Source organism: Podarcis vaucheri, assembly GCF_965113315.1.
Source record: "Podarcis vaucheri genome assembly, chromosome: 9".
Lineage (NCBI taxonomy): Eukaryota > Metazoa > Chordata > Lepidosauria > Squamata > Lacertidae > Podarcis > Podarcis vaucheri.
The window spans coordinates 79,735,867-79,738,924 of NC_138767.1; the positions used below are offsets into that span (position 1 = coordinate 79,735,867).

Consider the following 3,058-nt stretch of genomic DNA (forward strand, 5'->3'; position numbering starts at 1 on the left):
GCAATTGCTATAACATCTGAAAGTCACTCTTATTATAAATATTGAACCTTGACGTTGTATGAATACTAAAATGAGTAGGTCAGATTTGCCTCAGTAGTATTCTTATTTCCTTAATGGACAATTTACCATTTATTTTATATAAAAAAAGGTTGTATGCTTTATTCCTGGACATGAGTGCTAGTTCACATAGAGGAGAACATTCCTGGGCACAAAGGGAGGTGATGTGTTCCTTGCAGACTTACTTGTAAGTCCTGTCACATTCAACAGGAATTATTCCCAGGTAAGTGTGCATAAGATTGTCCTAATAAATACTAAGCTCAGAAGTAAGCCCCATTGAATTTGATGGGCCTCTCTCCCAGGAAAGCAGGATTGCCACCTTAATGAAGTGCACCACCTCCATTGAAATGAATGGAGGCTGCTCCAGAACACTCCTGAGCGCAATACCTCCTTCATTTCAGTGGGACTTTCTCAGGACCAGTATTGTGTCAAACTCTTTTTCCTCCCTGATTCAATCTAAGATGTAGCAGCTGGACAATTACCGTAACTATCAATGATTCAACTCTGCAAGTTTCAAATCTGGTTGTCAATATAACTTAGATGTTTTTGGTTCTCAGGAACTAGCAAGAAAATCCATTTCCCAAAACAGAAAACCACCAAAGTGTGAGTTGCAGAAACCCAACAGAAAAACAGTAGCTTGAGACACCTTCCGACTTTGGTCAGAGTAAAATCCAAACTGTGGCCAAACAGCAGTCTTCTGAGAGGACAGTTGTCCTTTTAATGCGCTTGTGTCAGTTTCCCTTGGCACTTCTGGACAGGCCTTGTAAGCCCAGCCTTTCACCTTGTAAGCCCAGCCTTTCAGCCCACGGTCCACTAGACTGGAAGGCCTCCTCTTCTCTCTCTGTTCCAGTTCACTGCTGGTTTATGAACTTCCTGCAGGTTAGCATTAAATAATGGCAATAGGAATAATCGGCAGCCGCAACTAGGGTCTGCCCCAAGCCCAAAGGATTCCCTTTTCAAAGGCTCTTCCCAAGTGGGGTGAAGTCTAAAGTAGACACGTGGGGGTGAGGGGGGAGATTCTGCCCAGCGAAATGTCCCCCTCGCAGTCGCCCGACTCGGTGGCGCCCTCTGGGTCGGGAGAGATCTGGGACGCGCCGTCGAAAGGGCCTCCCCAGCCGCCGCCGCCGCCGCCCCCCAGGTTGGGGATCCTGTCCGCGTCGGTGGCGGCGCCTTCCCGGCGGAAGAAGAAAGTGTCTTGGTTGCAAGAGATGAGCTCGTGGCTGAGGTTTGCCGTCTCCCCCGGGGAGCCCGAGCACGGCCGGCTGCAGCCCAGCAGGCGCGAGAAGACCTTCCTGAAGTCGGCGTTGAAGGCGTAGATGATGGGGTTGAGCGAGGAGTTGGCCCAGCCGAACCAGACGAAGACGTCGAAGGTGGTGTCGCTGACGCAGGGCAGGCCGGCGGCGGGGTCGCCGTCGCAGAAGGGCACCATGCAGTTGAGGACGAAGAAGGGCAGCCAGCAGCACACGAAGACCCCCATGATGACCGAGAGCGTCTTGAGGACCTTGGTCTCCTTGCGCAGCGACGACTTGAGGCCCGAGTGGTGGTGCGGCTGGTGCAGAGGGTGCGCGCAGTCCAGGCGCCCCCCGCCGCCGCTGCGGCAGCTCTCGGCGTGCTCGGCCGCCCTCTCCAGCGACGAGATCCGACGGATCTGCACCTGGGCAATCCGGTAGATCCGCGTGTAGGTGACGATCATGATGGCCACGGGAATGTAGAAGCTGATCAGCGAGGAGGAGATGGCGTAGGTCCGGTTCAGGCTGGAGTCGCACTGCTCCGACGGCGCCGCCGCCCCCGCCGTGCTGTTGCTGCTGCCCCAGCTCCCCGCGTCGGGGCCGGCGGTCCCGGGGGCGCGCGGGTCGGGGCCTTTGTGCCAGTTGAGCTGGACGGGGAGGAAGGAGATGAGGATGGAGAGCGCCCAGGCCAGGCCCACCATGGCCAGAGCCACGCGGGGGGTCATCTTCCTCTCGTACCTGAAGGGGCTGGAGATGGCCCAGTACCTGTCGACGCTGATGACGCACAGGTTGAGGATGGAGGCCGTCGAGCACATGATGTCGAAGGCCACCCAGACGCTGCAGAAGGCGCCGAAGGGCCAGTAGCCCGCCACCTCGGCCGCCGCCTTCCAGGGCATGACCAGCAGCGCCACCAGCAGATCCGAGACGGCTAAGGAGACGATGAAGATGTGCGTGACCTTGGCGCGCAGGTGCCGCGAGCCCACGATGGCGGCGCACACCAGCACGTTCCCCAGGAGGGTCCACACCACCAGCAGCGACAGCAGGCTGCCCGCCGCCACCATGGGCGCGCTGGCGGGGCCGCCGGGAGGAGCTCCGGCCGCGGCGGGCTCCGTGGCGGCGGGAAGCAGCCCGCGCGAGCGCGGCGTCGGGGGGGCGCCCGCTTGCCCGCGCAGCGTGGCGTTCCTGCTCCAGGGCGCCTGCAGCATGGCCACCGGCGCCGCCGCTCGCCTCCCGCTCCTCCTCCGGCCGAGGGCGCCGCTTGGCTCTTCCAGCGCGCTCCGCTCGGCCCCATCGGTTCCCCCGGGCCGGCCCGTCCCTCAGCGCCGTCGAGCGCGCCGCCCGCCCGCCCGCGCCCCTTTCCGCCGGCGCGCCTGCTGCTGCTGCCCGCTGCCCGCGTCCCTGGCAGGTGCCCGGCGCTCCTCCTCTGCCGCTCGCATGCCGACGCCCTCGCGGAGCCTCCCCCTGGCCCGCCCTCGCCGGCCCCGAGGCTCTTCGCCCCGACGGCCGAGCGGGAGGGCTGGGCTGGGGGCGAGCGGGCGAGCGAGCGAGGCAGGCGGCGCCGGGGCTGCTCCGGGGCTGCGAGGCGAGCTGCCTTCCCCTCTCCCGGCCCCACGAGGCTCTCCCCAGCCCGCGCTCTCCTCCCGGACGGCGCCTCCTCCTCGGCCGGTCGGGGTTCCCGCGGTCGCCTCGCCCCCTCCCGGCACGTCGCGCTGCTTCGGAGTTCGCGGTGCGGTTCCGCCCGTCCACGGGCGAGCATGCGCAATCCCTGAGTT

At 62.3% G+C, this 3,058-nt stretch overlaps 1 protein-coding gene across 1 annotated transcript; it reads right to left on the minus strand.

The window, feature by feature from the left end:
* Window positions 1-844: 844 nt before the first annotated feature.
* On the minus strand, window positions 845-2,602 carry DRD5 (dopamine receptor D5). Its single transcript, XM_082237525.1, has one exon. It carries the CDS (start codon window positions 2,489-2,491, stop codon window positions 1,043-1,045), a length of 1,449 nt encoding a protein of 482 aa, XP_082093651.1. The 5' UTR covers window positions 2,492-2,602; the 3' UTR covers window positions 845-1,042.
* Between the last annotated feature and the right edge of the window lie 456 nt (window positions 2,603-3,058).

What these genes read in the sequence shown, in the direction of transcription:
- DRD5 (XM_082237525.1), bottom strand. Translation starts at nt 2,491, where the DNA reads ATGCTGCAGGCGCCCTGGAGCAGGAACGCCACGCTGCGCGGGCAAGCG.